Source organism: Phoenix dactylifera, chromosome 8 (genome assembly GCF_051530095.1).
Source record: "Phoenix dactylifera cultivar Ajwa chromosome 8, Ajwa_hap1_PhDact_Kaust_v1.1, whole genome shotgun sequence".
Taxonomy (NCBI): Eukaryota; Viridiplantae; Streptophyta; class Magnoliopsida; order Arecales; family Arecaceae; genus Phoenix; species Phoenix dactylifera.
The window spans coordinates 18,516,824-18,532,698 of NC_143197.1; the positions used below are offsets into that span (position 1 = coordinate 18,516,824).

The window sequence follows — 15,875 nt, forward strand, 5'->3', positions numbered from 1 at the left end:
TAAACTAAGGAACTTTTGGATGGTGGTCTACTCCAGAATGAACCAATGTATGCTCGAGAGTCGAGACTCTGCCGGATTATCATAAAGTGCTTCGTCAGCTAGAAGTTTTATGGAGACAGTAATCTTGAATTAGAGGGCTCAGAGAAGGGATGTGGATACTAGTTTTTTCCACAGGTCTACTATCATAAGGAGGAGACAATTCACCTGACTGGCTTGGACTGATGGTGTGGTTTGTGAAGTTGATTCTGAAATCAGGGATATTCTGTGAACCCATTCTTGGAAAAATGGAATCTTCAATGTCTCTGGTGCAGTTAGAGCTCCCATCAATCCTAAATGTGCTTACTGCAAAGGAGAATAACTCATTGATTGCTCCAATTACAGAAGGAGAGATTGAGAACACTGAGAGAATTCCCTTTTGAGAGGGCTCCATGTCTCGATGGTTTCCAGCCTCTTTTCTTTAAGAGTTTCTGGGATATTGTCAAAGCTGATGTGGTTGCTGCTATCAAGAAAGTTTTCACTTTGGGTCAAATGACAAAGACTTGGAAATTTACCTTTATCACCTTGATCCCTATAATAAGCAACCCTTGGGAGCCAAAGGACTATAGACCGATAAGTTTGTGCAACATGGCCTATAAATTGGTAGCAAAAATTTTAGTCAATCAGTTAAAACCGATTATGGTGATTCTTGCATCAGTTAAAAATTTTAGTCAATTTATTAAAAGGATATTGGGATGAATTATAAATCATAGCTTCTCTGTCATTGTTTATGGTGATTCTTACATCTTTTCTTGGGCTTCAACAAGGATGCCCACTCTCCCCTATATGTTTATCTTGTGATTTGAAATGCTCCCTCGACAACTTCAGAATGCTGTTTCGGACTGGAGAGAGAGAAATGTCATGAACTATCCTTTGCTGGTAGGAATACTTTGTTCAAGTCTATCCCCTGCTCCACACCTCTCAATGTTCTTTCTAATTTAGCTGTACCTCTTCAATCCTTAGAAAAAGATGGAAAAGATAATTCGATCCTTTTTATGGGGTCATACAACTAATCAAAGGAAGCTTCACTTGCTGTCTTGGGATATTGTGTGTGAACACAAGGCTAATGGTGGATTGGGTATTACCAGCTTAGATAACGTCATATAGCATTCATGGCTTGAGTAGCTGATAATCTAGCCCTTAATCCAAATTTAATTTCAAAGGTGATCGGCGAAACTATTGCCCAAGGTTCACTGTATTGCACTATCTTGAACCATCTGGTTCTGGGCATACCAAACCATCTGGTTCGGAGCGTATTGAGCCATACTGGGGCTAATTGGCACGATTCTACCCCTTGATCCGAGAAACCGGTGAGGGCAGGGGAGAGGGAGAAGGGGATAGAGGAAGAGAGAGGGAGGGAGGGAGGGAGAGGGAGGAAGTATGGGTGCCGAGATGTCGAAACCTTTGATGCTAGTATGCATCGGTCCGTACCAATGCATCCAAGTGGTATGATACTGGTGCATATCGGTATTTTCCATTTTTTTGAATTTGTTAGTTTGAGTACGTACCATTGGTATAGGTACCATACTGGTACCATATTGTTCTGATGGAAAAATGATATGGGATTTGGTACCTATTTTTAAGACCTTGTATTATATATCATATATTTTCGAGCCTACTTGAGCCAATCCTAATGGAGCTCGGTCTATTTTTGGCCGTGGGCTTGAAAATACTTTTGAGCTTAGTTTGCTGGTTCAAGCTTGGTTTGTTTATTTTGGAATCAAGCCTAAACCAAGCTTTTCTGAGCTGAAACTGGGCCTAGTTCGAGCTGTTCAGATCATTTGCCGCCCGTACGCATAAGTCCTCACAATTTCATCGTAACATCTATAATAAGTGGCTAATAATACTAACATTCTGTACATGCTATCTGTTATGATATTGACTTAGCCAACCAAAATCAGGCCCCTCTAATGGTGCATATTCAGATCAGCTGCCAAATCAGTCATATGAACTTAGTGACTCTAAATATGTTGCAGGTTTGGGTTGCCTGGTTTCAGTACTGGTTTTAGAGATCATTTGACGCCTCGAGTACCTTTATTGACCGTGGTCAATCACGGTCAATAAAGGTACTCGAGGCATTTTTTGATTGCAGGGTTACTTGTTCTGTCTTCAGAACATGCACAAAACAGTTGCGGTCCATGGGTTACTATTTTCATGATTTACAGTTTTAAACTTTAATTTTGTGCTTGTGCCTGCTTGTGTGCTAGCATTCATGTGCATGAGTTCTGTTTTTTTTTTTGACATATTTTAAATTAGGTTGCTAGTTAGAGTTAATCTGCAGATCACTATACTTTGATTGACGTAACCTAATTGTGCACATTTTTTGCTTCTGTAGTAAGTTATATAAATATCCCTTGTACATTTTATGACTTTGCTGTTTTAATATCTGATTTTTTTCAATGTTTATTGTAGTTTTCCTTCATTATCATGTGAATTTGCATCAGTTGATGTGAGCGATGTATTGGGAACAGTAAGTTTTTATGATTTGTTTTTGTGTTTGTTGCTGCTTCCTTTTCTATCCTGTCTCTTGTTCTCTAGTTGAATTGTCCGGCAGGATCATAAGTAACAACTGAATTTTTGTATTAGTGTGGTATAGTACAATATCTTATTTTATTGAATGCATATTTTATTTTATTGGACTATTGTCATCATATTTATACCACTATGTAGGTAATAAATATCCATAAATCTGATATCAGACGACCCACCTTTTTCTTTATTTTTGTGGCCCACTGTGCAATTTCACATCCTATCCCTACGATACTATGTATTTTATGTCCACTCGATCCATTGCAATAGGACTTCCAAAATGACTGATTTTTAGCTTCACGCACTTAATCAAACTTAAAAATTTGGGATCTGGGATAACTTTTCCAAGGATAAAAATTATTATCCCATTCTTGAATTTCATATTATCTCAGAGGATAAAATTTTAATTTCAATGACTAAAAGCTTTTTGAATAATATTTGACACATTCACACAAAAATATTAAATTGTTTGCAGAAGTACTAGGGGTTCATAACAACATGATTTCAATATTAATTCTATCATAAACTTTGATGAAAACATTGGTAATAATCAGAGAACTCGTGAATGAGTCATAGAATTCTGTTGTTAGGCATTTGAAAATGTTGCAGATCATTATGGCAGACCTTGCGTTTTGTGCTGCTAGTTAAAAGGCCTAATATATTCGTGGAAATGTATGAGATCATTATGGTCCACCATGTTGGAGGTCATATTGGTCATGCAAGTTCATAGCCACACATTTCATCATATTCTACTGATTTTAAAAGCCACAAGTACAGATTGGATATTTTATCGTTAAACCATAAATAGAGGAAAGTAGGAAACTATAATTCTTGTCATCATAACTAGATCATGACTATTGGTGTGGATTCTTAGTTATAGATCATTAAACATATATTTTTCTTGCACTGATAGGTTTTGGTTTAATTATTAGCTCACATCTCCCTGTTTTTATATATGTGATATTACATACAATTTAACATATTACATGATGTTTTGTTATGTTATATTGTGTTGCATTTCATATCATATTATTTGCATGCTTTTCCCTTAAATTCATTGATTATTTTTCCATATTACTATCTATTTTATTTTATTTCTCAATTGTAAATGTCAAATGTGATTCTTTGTTATAACTGGATGATGTTAGCTCTTAGTTATGTAGAAAGTTTAGTTAGAAATGTAAGCATCTTTGGTTATGCTAGATAAACTAAATGACCAACGGACATCAAAATTGTAAATCTCTGCAGTCCACACTGTCACATTCATTGATGAGCATTCTTTTCTGTTCTTCATATTAACTTGCAAAGATTATGTTTACCAGAATATGTTGGATATGTGACCTATGACCTTTAAATAGAGGTGAATAGTTAAGAAGTGGGGTGCTGCTCAACTAGGGGCCTGTTTGGATGATTTTGCTGGTTGTACTGGCCTAATCTAAGAATCTAATGGGATTTTCAGCCCAATCATCCAAACAGGTCCTAAGGAATTACATTCTCCTACTATTAACAATTATGTTCTACCTTATGAACTTGGTTCCAGCTCGCTTGACTATTGGCTCGATTAGTTTATGCATTCCTTGTATGCTTTGTAATGGATGAAGATATGAAATATAAATAGCCAAATAATGGGTATTTGCCTTTTATTTCCTAACTTGCATTATCCAGGCCATGGAAAAGGGAGAAGACCTCAATTAATTAATTGGAAAAAGCCTTACAAACACACAAATGAATAATGAGCTCATCGAAGGATGTTGGGAAAAAGAATTGGTTAATGTGTGAAAGAGAAAAGGAACACTGATATGAGGACATGCTTTAAGTTCACATCCAGCTTTTCACCATGAAACCAGCATGCGTCAAATCTCTAATTTTCACATAATTAAATACACTTTACAGGTTTGAAGATCACAACAATCAATGTTTTTAGTGATGTTTGGTCAGCCTTTTTGGTACGGACACCAGTGCCAGATCGTCCCTCACTCGAGTCTACAGTCGCCGCAGGAGAATGGTTCAGCCAGTTTTGTTATGGTTGGAGTGATTTTATTTTATTTAGGCTTATTAGGGTATTTTGTTATTTGACAACCTTTAGGACTTATTTTGGTATTTCGTTATTTTGAAGATCTTTTGTGAGATTGGTTTCCTTTTAAGGGTCTTTTGCATTTTCTGGATCTTATAAATATCTTGGACCGTACATCGTTTAGGATTATGCTATGAATAAAAAAATTCTGAATTCCTTTCTTTAGCTCTGGCGTTTGAAACCGAGCGGGGCTAGGTGCGAAACTTAGTTCTTCCTCTTCCTCCCTCCTCTCTCCTTTCTTTCCTTCTTTCCCTGCTATCCGATATCAGCTTTGGTACCAGAGTAGGTTACGGAAAGAAGCCTCTTCCTTCCCGTGCCTTCCCTGTCCGTGGGTTCCTTCTTCCCAAAAGTTGATTCCTGGGCTACTGTGGATCTAGGTGGAAACTGGGATAATCCAAACTCTGGAGGACATGTTGAGAGCTTGTACTATGGATCTAGGTGGAAACTGCGATAATCATATACCTCTAGTAGAGTTTGCTTACAACAATAGTTACCATTCCAGCATTTAGATGGCCCCATATGAAGAGCTCTATGGAAGAAAATGCCGATCTTCTCTACATTGGGATGGTGTCGGGGAGCGGAAGTTACTGGGTCCTGAACTGGTTCAGCATACTAGAGATAAAGTGCTTCTAATTAAGCGAAGGCTTCAGGCTGCCCAGGACAGACAGAAAAGAGGGGCTGACAAATGGAGAAGGGCATTGGAATTTTTGGAGGGGAACTTTGTCTTCCTAAAAATTTCTCCGTCGAAGGGTGTTACTCGATTTGGGAGACACGGCAAGTTAAGTCCTCGCTATATCGGTTCATTCGAGGTTATTTCCAGAGTAGGCAAGGTTGCCTACAAGTTGGCCTTGCTTCCAGAGCTATCAGGCACACACGATGTCTTTCATGTCTCTCTGCTATGAAGGTACATTCCGGATCCTAGCCATGTGGTGCCATATGAACCTCTGCAAATAAATGAAGATTTGACATATGAAGAGGTTCCCCTATGCATCGTTGATAGAAAAGAACAGATTCTCCGAAGGCACACCATTTCCTACGTTAAAGTCCAGTGGACCAATCACACTGAAAGGGAAGCTACCTGGGAACTGGAAGAAGAGATGCGTCAGAGTTACCCCCAGCTCTTCGAGAATTGAGGTATGTTTAATTTCGAGGACGAAATTTATTTAAGGGGAGAAGAATGTAATGTCCGGGCCCAATACTAACTGGGCCCAATACTTTTGAGGCCCAGTTTGAGGGTATTTGGGCCAGGTATTGTGGGCCGTATTGGACCCATGGATGGCAGCCCATGAATGGCTGCCACCTCACGCCTGAGGGCAGAAATGACAGGCCCCAACTGGCCAGTAGAGAGAAGGCCAGCTATTGGCCCTTAACCATGCAAATTAGGAGCCCCCCACCTCTCATCCTCGGTTAATGGAGGACTTAGCTGGCCTAAGGAAGGTGGGCAGCTGGAGGCTCCCGGAGCAAGGGGGAAGGAGAGGATGCCACCTCTCCAAGGGGTCATTTTTTAGGCTATATTATATAAACCCTCAGCTTGCTAACCCACGTTTTACTATACCCTCTTAACCTCTAGCCCTCTGGAGTACTGCACCAGAGAAGCCGGACCTTTGGAGTTGGAGGCTAAAGGAGCTCTAAAGCCCTAGGAGAGGAAGGAGGGGTTGCGTGAAGGTGATACTGCTCGGCTGCAACCAACCGAAGCAAGGTAAGATGTATTTCCCTTAAGTAGATAGGGTTCAAATGAGGTAAGAGGGGTGGGCATTGCTCTGTGAAGTACTTCTCCCCCCGGTGTCAACAGTGAAACAGAGAGGAGAAGACCCTGGCACAGGGGAAAGACCGCCGGACTCCACCACGGGCTGGACTTACAGGCCGCGGGCCGGCCTGAGAATGACCCAGGTCCGGCCCAGGCCTAGGCTCGGTGTGCATCTGGGCCGAGCCCAACTGGACTCGGCCTGCTTGTGAATAGGGCACCGCAGCCTTAGCTGCGGCTGCCCTAGGGCACAGGGGCGGCCACGGGCCGCCAGGTCTGGCCGAGCCGGCATCAGACGCGGCCACAAGGCCGCCAGCCCCAGCCGAGCCCCCACCTCTTCTCCGGTGAAGAGGTGGTGGCGCCGTTATAAAAAAAAAATGGAAAAAGGGAAAAGGAAGAGGAAGAAGGTAAATAAACAAACAAACAAAAAAAAGGGGGGGCTTACTGGACCCTTGAGGCTTCATCCTCGGTCGGCGGCTTTACCTTGCCGTAGTCGGAGCAGGTGAGGACCTCCTGGAGGAGATCGGGCCTCGGCCCCACCTCCCGGCCCTCCTCTTCTCCGGCATCACTTCGGAGAAGAGGAAGGGCCGGCCTCCCGCCCGCTACTGCTCCGAGGTGGAAGCACCGCCTCGGCTGGTGGGTCGAGGGAGTCTCACCCCTCCCCAGGTTGCTAGCAAGAGGAAGGGGAGGAGACGGAGGGCAGTGGGGAAGAGGAAGAGGCCGGAGGAGGAGAAGGCTGAAGGTTTCGGTCGGAGTGGCTAGGGTTTCGGTGGAGACGAGGGAGAGAGAGAGAGACGGAGAGAGAGGGAGAGACCGGAAGAGAGAGGGGAGCGGGAGACGAAGAGGCGAAGCCTCTGGAAGACCCGAGAAAGACCCCTTAAGCGGGTCTGCCTAACGGGTCGGATCCAGGTTCGGGTCCAAAAACCGTTAGGCCCAAATAAAGAAAAACGGGTTTAGTAAACCCAATAAGAATTGAACTGAACCCAATTGAATAAAATGGGTTAAATTCAAGCCCAAATGATGTCGGGTCTGAACCTAACTGAGTCTAAACGAACCTAATTGAGCAAATTGGGTTAAATCCGAACCCAATCAAGCCCAATTGAACTGACAGACCCAATTAATTTGAAATTAGGCCCAGTTCAAGTCCAATTAAACTAACAGAAGGCCAAATTGATCTCGGGCTGACCCAGACTCAGGCCCAAATGAGCCACATTGACCCTAAACCAAAATTTAAGCCCAATTAAGCTTGGGACTAAGTCTATTGACCAAATTAAAAGGCCAAATTGGCTAGAAAAGGCTGAACTTAATCATAAATCAGGCCCAACCCTTTTATTAAAAGCCCAATTAATCCATGAGGACCCAATTTGGCTTTAATTGAACCCCAAAGGCTTCAAATTGGGTAAATTGGATTGGGCTAAGATCCTTGGATGGGATCCAAGCAAGTCCATAGTAAGATGAACTAAATTCTATAATAAATAAATAGAGAACAATATGACTCTTATGATGTGGTTTTAGATGATTAAAGATCTATCATCTGGACTTAAGAAATTCGGATAACGAACTACTGTAAGTAACCTATCCTATCTTCTATGGATCACGTATGTAAGTAACTTGCCTTAATCTTTTATGGATCATGTTATGTTACATGAATTATCAATGTATAAGTTATGTGTATGCAAGTAGCTTATTCTTTAATCTTAATAAGGATCATGTGAGCATCATGTTGATTAAGATTTTCTAAGTATTGTTCATATACATACTTCATGTATAGCATACTATGAAAAAGTAACATGCGTGATTTCATAATTTATGGCGATGCATGCATCATGTTTATGCTGATATTAAAGTATCATGCATGCAAGTTGATATAGCAATTGCATCTAGCTAAGTGTACTGCTTGCAAGAGGTACTATAGGCTCTTGATGCTATGGGCTGAATGCAACTGGGCCGGCCCCGCCAGTGGCTGATAAAAAACTGGGCTGGCCCCGCCAGTGGCTGATAAAAAACTAAGCTGGTCCCGCTAGTGACCGTTAATGAATTCGCCGTAGCATCCAAGAGGTACTACTTGCAAGAGGTACTGTTAATGGGCTCTTAGATGCTACTGACCGAATGCAACTGAGCCGGCCTTGCCAGTGGCCGAGAATGACTGAGCCGGCCCCGCCAGTGGCTGATAAAAAACTGAGGGGGCCCCGCCAGTGGCCGATAATGACTTCGCAGTAGCATCCGAGAGTATAAAGTATAAACCATGGTATGCCGAGGGTACGATTTTTACGATATATGTATTTTTATGAAAATTTTTGTTGATATAAAACATGGATTTGTTTACTCAGTATAAATGTTTTATCATGATGAATTGTTAGGTAATGTACATGTCAGCTTCTCAAATCCTGTTTAAACATGTTTTGCATTATAGTTGATCCGATAAGATTATGCAGGATTACTTACTGAGCCGTGTAGCTCTACCCGTTCATTTATATTTTCTTTCAGATTTTCACCAGTGATCGCAGTTAGAGACATTTTTCTTTTATATCAGGGCTTCTTTCTTTTGGAATTAAACAAATATACTTTTGTATACATAAACTGTGTAGAAGCTCTGTATTTTGTATTAATCAGCAGGTTGTACCGAAAATACTTTAATATATGAAAGTTTAATTGTTTTGGCTACCTGTTACCCATGTATGAGGCTTCGTGCTATTCTAGGCGGTAGTCGGCAGTAGCACGGCCGTGTCACGGATCCGGATCCGGGGCATGACAACGCGCAGAGGAGGCGGAGGAGGGGCACCGCTAGCCCTCCGTCGGCCTCCGCCACCCTCCTCTCTCCCTCCCTCTTTCTCCCTTCTCTCCCTCTTTTCCTCTCTGCCGTTCTCTCTCCCCAACCTCCTTTACTGTGTTGGTGGCATGAAACGGTAGGGGCCTGGCATGGAACGGTATGGGGGAGTATTTGTCACGCCCCGAGCCCGAGGCGCGGCAGACGCCGCACGCCCGCACGGTGGACCGCACAGGCAGCAGATCATATCAAAGCAAATACAAATGCTTAAAATGACGTAATTATTTAAGTCAGTCAAAAGCAGTCTTACAAAATTTCAAAATAGCATATGCCAACATAATTCAAATGTCCAAGCTAATCTAACTAAAATGCCAATAACTGAAGGAATCATCGGAAAATCTAACGCACTCCCCCAATCCCGTACGATCAAGTCTCTGGACCTGAAAAATAGAAAAAAGAATAATGAGCTACACTAGCCCAGTAAGCAACAAAATACCCTATAGTGGGGTCAGAGCATATCAGATCGAAATACATGATAATGTCTGGAATAAATCATAAATAACATCGTTTTACTGTTTTCAAAATTTATTATCCTTTTTCCAAAAACTTTGATACCAGAATCTCAACATAAAAGACTACGGCCACGTAACCCAGTGGCATGGGTTGCACGGAGTGCCAGAAACCACTATTGTTAGTCACCGGTGGCAACGGTATCCAAAAACCACTATTCTAATCATCGGTGGCGCGGTGTCGAAACCGGTTCCTCGCAGATTACAAGTCGACAGGTCCAACATATAATCCCCATTGGCGGGGCTGGAACAGAACAGGACAGGTCATAGCCATGCTGAGATTGCATATATACAAAAATAGATTTCATAAACTGTCCAGTCATATTTTACGGATTTCAGAGCATATAACATGATTTTCAAATAAAATTTTAACATGCCTGATCCATTTTACTGAATACAAAATATATGTCAAAACTTAATCAGTTTATCAAATAATTTGGAAATCACACTTGAAGTATTAAGTTACTTCTTCTCGCTTAACTCCTACTTCAGATAAGCGGATCAAGTTCACCTGTTTAAATTTAATTAATCTCTGTGTTAATTTTAGAGCTAAGCAAAACCAAAAATAATACTATTGGACACAGTCCAACAGGGCTCAAAGTTGGCCTATAATGGGCATGACTCGATAGGGCCCACATCGGACACGACCCAATGGGCCCGCATAGATCCAGCCCAATAAGGCCCCCAAAGTTGGTCTCTAATGGATTATTTATGCAATAAAATTCATTGCAAGGACTAATACTTAATTACAGGGTACTGTTCTATAATAAAACTTGAGTAAAGGGACTAAATAACATATTTGAGGATCTTTATGTAATACAACTTTCTTAGAGGGATCAAACCTAAATTGCAGAAGACTCTTTTATGAAATAATTACTATCAAGGGCTTTTCTGCAAAATTTTCCTTTACTGGCCAAATGGGCTCGGGTTCGGGTTCGGGTTTCGGGTTCGAGTTTGGAGTTGAACTGGGTTTCGGGTTTCGGGTTCCGGGTTCCGGGTTCGGGTTTCGGATTTCGGGTTTCGGGTTCCGGGTTCCGGGATCTGCACTGGGCCCAAGTTGGGCCCACAAGTGTACTGCCCAACTGGGCCCAACCAGACTACACTGGTCCCAAGTTGGGCCTAAAATGGACAGGGCCCAACGGACCCGGTTTGGCCCGTGATGGGCCTCCTTCCCCAAACCCCCACGGACAGGGGAAGAAGGAAAGATGGGAGAGGAAGGGCGCTGGCGGGGTGGCCGGCCTGGATGGCCGGGGGCCATCTCCCGGTCGACGGCCAGCCGGCCGCTGCGGCGGCCGACGTCAAAGGAAAACCGAGAGATCTCGGTTGTGTCCAGAACAAAGAAAGGGATTGGCTTTGGTTTAGTTAAAGTTAGAAGAACAGAGGGAAGGGAGGCTCACCGTGGAGGCGGTGGAGAGGAGGAATCTCAGCAGAGGAGCGGCTCGATCCGGTGGTCAAGCAGCGGCGGCGGCAGTGCTTTCCGAAGATGAAGAAGATCTCAAAATAGGGGAGGCTCGGGTGGTGATGGTGGTTGGCCGAAGCGACTCGCCGGCCACTTGGGAAGCGGAAGCAGAGGAAGGAGAGGGAGAGGATAGGAAGGAGAGGGAGAGGAGGAGGCTCAGAGGTGATCTGGGAGGAGGGGAAAAGAAAAGGGCTTTATAGCCCTACGATAACGGCTCTCCGCCACGTGAATCACGGCGGTCGAACGAAATCCGCAGCCAGATTGGCTGCGGATTAGCTGGAGGAAGGGGTGCCGCGGGATGCCCGCGACGCCGTCGCCCCGATTGCCCCCGAAGGTGCCGAGAGGATCGCGTTCGCGATCCTCTATTCCGGCTCTTCTCGAAAAGAACGGGGCTGAAGTCGGCTGGGGCTGCCGACTTCAGCCCGTATCTCACAGTATTGACCCGTGCCATTGGGCAACTGGTCCGACCCCCAGTTCTAGCATAGCAGACCTTGGTTTCACCACTATATAGTGTCGATTCCATTTGTGTCCATGCCAAGGATCGCTAAATTGGTACCGGTAGGTATATAGATTGGCCATCGGACCGATTCGGTACTGGTTCGGATTAGTTCGAACTGGTACCAAACCGATACCACTATTTTGGCCTCCAAAAGTCCAAAAAAAATTTGGCCTAGCTGGTATGGGCTGGTACAGACTGGTGCGGGGGCCGGTTCAGATCAGTACGGGTCGATACCGTTTTTTAACGCCAAATTGGACCGGTCAGAGTACGGGCTGAACCGGCCTGTACGGGTCAGGTTAGCATTCCTTGGTCTATGCCCTCATATGCTTGTTTTCTAAACTCGGTTTTCATTTTCTTCTTGAAGCCATGCTACGGTTCATCAATAAAATTGTTCTTGGATGTTGAAAATGAAAAATATGTTACTTGTACATCACCATGGGAGGTGATCCTTGTGTTTTCATTGCTTAGGCTTATGGATGTTGCAAGTGTGACCGTCTGTGAACGAAGTGGTATTTTAAGATCCACCAATAAGCTAGCGGATGACTTTTAAAAATTGTTGTTCTAAAGTTATAATTTAATGTTGTGCACTGATAAGCATAGTTCAATATCGGTACCCGGTATGGATGGCGTACCGACACTCGGTATGCCGAAAAACTCTATACCATACTGTACTGACACTGTGCTAGTGTGGCACTAGTACAGGGTCCGGTACCAAGACGGCGAGCCTTGCTGGTAAGTCTTTATTTTGAAATTACAAACTTGATCATCAAAATGCATAAAACATGTTTGTTCATTCTTATCAATTATTTCCATATATTATAAATTTTAATGTCCTTTGTCTGGATATTTTCACTCTTTAGCATGAATGGTAAATTGGTAATACAATTCAACATTTTGTAATTTCCAGTACAGGTTGAACATAACAAAAACTGTCCGAAAGTTTTCAATAGATTCAAATTTAAAGCCTACTGGATATGAGGTCTACTCAGGCCCTATTCCAAATCTGAAAAATCATGGAGATGAAATTGAAGAAGAACATGGTGATGGTGCTATTCCACTGACTATAGACAATTTTGAGACACATTCCCTCAAGTAAGTTGGCAGGTTCAGCTCCTGACTGTTGAAACTTCACTGTTCCTGCTCTTGATTTGGGTGACATTTCAGTTTCTCTAATGCTATGGCTGTTGTTATTGCCTCTTAACTCTTAGATACTTTGGAATGTTACATGTGGTTATAGGATTTTTCATTTTTCTCATCTGACTCCTACATATCCTCAACTAATGTTGGTTTTGGAGGCATCATGTGCTTCATGGTTTATAAGTAACTGATCATTAATTTTTACTGGATGCTAATGTCATTGCTGCAGAAATACCATGTGGAACTACCTTCACTGGCTCAAGAATAGGAAACCATTTTTTCTTATTAGAGATTTCTTTTTGATAAATTGTAAAACATAGATGTTAAGATTTGGTTTGGTTTGGTTCACGCATCCAAAAGCTCCAAAAAAATTTGGAACTAGTACGGGATGGTACGGTTAGCCGGTACCGACCGGTATGGGCCGGTACTAATTTTTAACACCGAACTGGACCGGTTAAAGCCGTACTGAACCGGCCGGTATGGGCCAGTTCAGTATTCCTTGATATATATATATACATGAAAATGTGTGCATGTATGTATGTATTTGTGTGTGTGTGCGCACGCGTGTGTATAATATTCTCCAATCGTCATCAGGATTTTTTTCAGGATAAACATGGTAAAGGAGCAGTTGTTTTAATATTGGAAAACTAGAGGAAAAGAACAGCTAAATTGAGTTGCAATGGTAAGCTTTCTGAAATTTGGGAAAATGTTCAAATGAGTGTACAGTTTCGAATATAGAAATTGGATGATCATACAAATTTACAAAGGCTGACAAAATTGATATGGTGATAACACACTAACGAACATATATGTAGTAAATGCATATACAACTGGATAGGTAAATGAGATCAATTGTCAATAATACATGTTCCCTAATTCAAGGTGCATTGAACCATAGTACTTCGTCATGGAAATTTTTTATAATAGATAGCATAAAACAGAACATATGAGCAATAGAAATTTTTTAGTATTGATAGTATAACACGGAACATATTAGGCTATTAGCAAAACATATTTAAGAATAAATTAGGTACTAGATCTGTTGGATGATCTCAAATGAATCTTAAAGTGAGGCATCAAAGATGAGGGTCATTTCAGTGCTGTTTTTGGAACAATCAATGATGATGGTGTAGCTCTCCTAGTAGATGTTGATCACGTGATTTTCCAACTCTGATTGAAAGCCTCAAGCAATTGTCTAAATGACTTAGTGGACCTTTCAGATCAAGGTTCGCCTTCTTGGTAGTGGACCTCGTATCGGTGCCACATTAGCACTGTCAGTACGGTATGAAATTTTTTTGGCATACCGAGTGTTGGTATGCCACCCATTCTGGGTACCGGTACCGAACTGGTGTGGTATGGTATGCTCGGTACTGCTCGGTCTAGGCCGGTATGGCAAACCATGTTTCAGATGGAACTATAGGCTGATAGATGCTCGTGTTGAGGTATATATGGGAGTACAATGTTGCAAATTAAGGATGCTATAACATGTACAAGGTTAATGTCTCCCAAAGTTGTAGTTTAGGTTGTTAGTGTTGATATTTCAGTATTAGTAATGTTGTGAACTAGGTGACCCAAACCAAACAACTGTGGTGGTTATGGGTTCTCGGTTCAACCATAGACTGAATGGCTTATGTTGTCCTTAAAAATGCATCTAAAATCACACTAACTCCTTTCTCTAGAATCCTCCTCTTTATCAAACCTTGAACCAACTCATTATCCTTTGACCTCTTCACCACTTAGTGATGGGAGGTGTAGAAGGGTCGCTATCCTTGTGGCTAATGGTTGTCTTGTATTTTAGCTAAGTTGGAGGGGCCTCTTATTATTTGGTATTATGATGGTTGACAATCAATAATGTCTTGGTCTCTCCTTCTTCATGGCTATATTGGTGGGGTTTCTAGTTTCAAGCTTAAAGTTCCATCTAATCTTTTTCACGGGTAGTTGCAGATCTTGGATTTTAACTAAGAGGGCGAATTATCAATGATTCAAATTTCAAATCTTGTAGGACAACCATGATTTTCGCATGGAAAAGGATGTGTACTTTCCGCCATTTGGGATAGTAGATGTCCCACCGTCTTGCCAAGACCTAAATCCTTGATGATAATGACTAGCAATCTGGACTCATTTGGTTTGTGGGAAAAGGAGGGGGGAAGTGGGGACAATAGGAAAATGGAGAAATGTTTCATGTTTGGTTGGAGTTTTCAAAAAAGAGAGATGGAAAAGTAGCTTTCCCATGGGAATAAGATTCCCATATTTCATAGAAAAAAAAATCCATATGGGACATGGTTTCTAATCCCCACCTTTTAGGAATTGGGATAATTTTTTTTCCAAAAGTGCCTTTAAGCTTTTAGATATAATGGGTTAAGGTCTTTCTCTTTATTAAGGGCATAACAGATATTTTACACAATTTTCGCAGGAAAATAGATGCTCAATCAAACATAAGCCACTTTGGAATGTGCTACTTTTCCATGGTCAACCAAACATGCAAAAACCACTTTTCCAAGCATCATATACTCACCCAGTCCAGTAAGGAAAAATTCTTCCCACGAACCAAATGAGGCCTCTATTATAGTACCCAATTAAATTTACAAAAAATACTAAATCAATATAATTGAGGGATATATGTCATACAAAACAAGTTTTAGTTTCACAAGATAATCCTATTCTAATACGTTGGCAGAAGAAAGAATGAGTAATCCTATAACAAAATCTCCCACCATAGTTCTAAGAATATTTGACAAAACAGGGAAGACGGGGAAGAAAGATAGATGATGGTGCACTACTTGTTGGCATTGAGTTTGCATTTGTATTTCATAATAATTTGAAGATTATTGGAGAGGGAACCAACAGTTGGTGGCAGGTTGAAGGTGTTGAATTAGAAGCATAAAGGATTACTGCAGAACACTGCTGCAACCATCTCCTTTTCTCCTTTTAATCTTGTTCTCCCGCATGTGATTGGGGATAGTTTTGGTTTAAATTTGAGATAATGATAAGTTTTTCAAATCCCTGAAGAAAACACAATTTAAGCCTTAGGCATAATTAAACTTGAATAATGGTCAATGTA

The 15,875-nt window shown here is 41.8% G+C and overlaps 1 protein-coding gene across 3 annotated transcripts in view; it reads left to right on the forward strand.

Moving 5' to 3' along the window:
- Positions 1-15,875, forward strand: part of LOC103723925 (protein disulfide isomerase-like 5-4) — a 77,100-nt gene that overhangs the window by 11,759 nt on the left and 49,466 nt on the right. Inside the window, exons 4-5 of one of the 3 annotated variants that reach the window (XM_008815023.6) lie at positions 2,449-2,506; positions 12,585-12,769. In XM_008815023.6, coding sequence (XP_008813245.1) covers positions 2,449-2,506; positions 12,585-12,769 — 243 coding nt within the window. The remainder of the gene's footprint in view (positions 1-2,448; positions 2,507-12,584; positions 12,770-15,875) is intronic. The other 2 variants (XM_088702967.2, XM_088702966.2) reach the window with 2 other exon arrangements.